Source organism: Chaetodon auriga, chromosome 10 (assembly GCF_051107435.1).
Source record: "Chaetodon auriga isolate fChaAug3 chromosome 10, fChaAug3.hap1, whole genome shotgun sequence".
Lineage (NCBI taxonomy): Eukaryota > Metazoa > Chordata > Actinopteri > Chaetodontiformes > Chaetodontidae > Chaetodon > Chaetodon auriga.
Genome location: NC_135083.1, coordinates 20,155,137 through 20,157,498, shown reverse-complemented (window position 1 = coordinate 20,157,498; position 2,362 = coordinate 20,155,137). Strand labels below are relative to the sequence as shown.

Genomic DNA, 2,362 nt, shown 5'->3' with positions numbered 1-2,362 from the left:
CTATAGCTGATGCTCCTTCTCTTGTGCCTGTGGCCTTCGTCGACGATCTCTTTTTATGTGGTCTGTATAATCCTCTTCATCCTACGTGGTACGACATGAAGTGCAGTAGATGATGATAGAGTGTATGGACAGGAAGAGCATAGAGTACAGAGAATATCTACTGACTCTGCTTTTGTATGGTTTTATCATCGTTATTCCCCCCAAAAAATCAGTATACATTATATTAATATCAACATTTAATTGAGCTTTCAATTTATCTCTGAATTAATGTCTTTGTTTAATCTCATTTAAACTAATTTTAGCAACATTTTATTTTTCTTTTATTACAGCTAATTAAAATTAATGAAAAAAATGCCACTTTTTGAGCTTCGTTTTGAATCTCTGAACTATTTAATCAAGAAAGCTCAGTGAAATGAAAAGTAGGCTCGGTATTCTGAATCAGAGACTACTTTGACCTGAATCTGTCGTGGGGATCTTAAACCTTCTCCACCTGGGATACAAGTTTGAGAAGTTCAGGCTCATCTTGGGACCCAGTCTAATGAACACATTGATATTCTGCCCCAGTTTTGAGGTCCCGACGGACAAAAAGTGCTTTTGGCCCTGTGTGCTGCTTCCAGGGAGACTCGCTGACCTGTGAGGATGCCGCATCCAGCAGATCCATAGTGGGGATTAGACAGCTGGCCTCACCCAGGAAGCACATTAGGATGTGGAGCACGTCAGCCCAGCGTCCAACAGTCAGCATCAGGACCATCAAACCACCGAGACGCACCACCACTGCGTTCAGGACAGCCTGGCTGCCGGGCAGACGGTGCTGCTCCTCTGCAGAACCAAAAGGCAGCATTAGAGGGAAGTATTAGGTGAAAATGTATACAATATAGGATAGGACTATAGAGGTGTTAATGCTCAAATTAACGATGGATGCATTACTGGTCAGACAAGATCACTAAGAGAGACATGAAACAGATGAATTAATCATTCTTTTCCTCAGCCCTGAGAGAGATCACACTGTTAAAGGTTGTGGCATTATTGAAGATTCTGTCCAGACTGATCAGGGTCTAATGAGCACTGCACCCTCATCTCTGATATAAATGTGTCCAATTTTACAGGTTTCTCACCCTGCATGTACACAACCAACAGCGTGTAGCAGATAGTCAGCGGTGTCCAGAACCTGAGGGCCTCCGTTGCAGAGAGAAAGTGTTTATTGATGGTGGATATGGCGGCCACCACGGCCACAGTGAAAGTAATGATCATAGCCCTGCACAGCATGGGCAGCAGGCGGCGGCCTGATGTGAGGAGGCTGATGCAAATGCCGCAGTAGCGCTGTGAGCTGTGGAGTTTATACAGAGCCATGACATGGTGCAGCAGGAGTGAGGCCTGCTTTGCCAGGAACCAGCTGAGTGCTGCTGCCAGGAGCAGGCATAACCAGCGCTGGGATGCCCCCTCATGGAGGAAGTGCAAACCGCAGCTAAAGGCACAGCCCAGAGAGAACTGGCTTTGAACTAACAGCTGCTGCAGAAATTTCCTGGACTCCTGGGGAATAAAGGAGCATATGAACAGAGATGATGGATGAATCAAAGCAGATGATGGGCTGTTTGTTATAATAGATATGATGAGTCTTCATGACATGAAAAGTCCCAGAAATTAACTCAGTGAAATTGAGCAGTAGAAGCAACAAGCAATTTAGGTGATACAGTTGAGTATCAGGCATATGTTTGTCGCATAATTGTTTGTTTACCGGTCCAGCTGTAACCCATCCAGAGACTGCTCGAAGACAAAACTCTAGCACGACTAAGGAGGCAACACGGGAGCCCACTACAGTCAGTATCCAAGTCACAAAGATAAACTGGAGCCTCCCAGGAAGTCCAGTCTTAGTTCTCCTTTGATGACTGGATGTCCTCTGACTTGATTTGTCTTCTTCATTTTTGTCACTCCAGCTGTGAGTTATGGGAGGAAAACACAAGTAAGAGATAAAAGTAAAATGGGAAAATTAAAAAGTAAAGGATCTGAAATAGGAATATTTTGTAAACAAGTCAGGTTACCAAATTCATTGTCATGCACACATCTATTAAAAGGCAATTTCCTCACCTCTCCTCAAGAAATAAGTGCACTCTCATCAGAGAGCATAGCACAGAGATCCCACATGCACCCACCAGTCCTGCAGGTCACATAACACTGAATCTGCAACCAATAACACACTCCAGCCACCTTCTCTACACGGTTAAGAAATAGCCTGAAGCAACATCAGAGAAAATGAACAGATGAGGAGCTCACCTTGAAGTAAACAATCCAGTGGATTTGTGTCTAGAGTCAACCATCCTGGTAGGTAGGAAGTTGGAAGAAACGACGTGATGAAAGATAACAT

The 2,362-nt window shown here is 44.2% G+C and overlaps 1 protein-coding gene across 1 annotated transcript; it reads right to left on the bottom strand.

Annotated features, from left to right (window-relative positions):
• On the bottom strand, window positions 1-2,362 carry tmem82 (transmembrane protein 82). Its single transcript, XM_076741545.1, has 6 exons — window positions 2,272-2,362; window positions 2,086-2,155; window positions 1,736-1,934; window positions 1,116-1,530; window positions 632-819; window positions 1-81 (listed from the first exon to the last, which is right to left on the bottom strand). The coding sequence occupies exons 1-6, from the start codon at window positions 2,360-2,362 to the stop codon at window positions 1-3; spliced, it is 1,044 nt and encodes a 347-aa protein (XP_076597660.1).

What these genes read in the sequence shown, in the direction of transcription:
- tmem82 (XM_076741545.1), bottom strand. Translation starts at nt 2,362, where the DNA reads ATGTTATCTTTCATCACGTCGTTTCTTCCAACTTCCTACCTACCAGGA. An exon ending in CACTTATTTCTTGAGGAGAG is followed by an intron (nt 1,935 to 2,085) that starts GTGAGGAAATTG and finishes CATAACTCACAG; the next exon opens with CTGGAGTGACAAAAATGAAG. An exon ending in GTTGGTTGTGTACATGCAGG is followed by an intron (nt 820 to 1,115) that starts GTGAGAAACCTG and finishes TTGGTTCTGCAG; the next exon opens with AGGAGCAGCACCGTCTGCCC.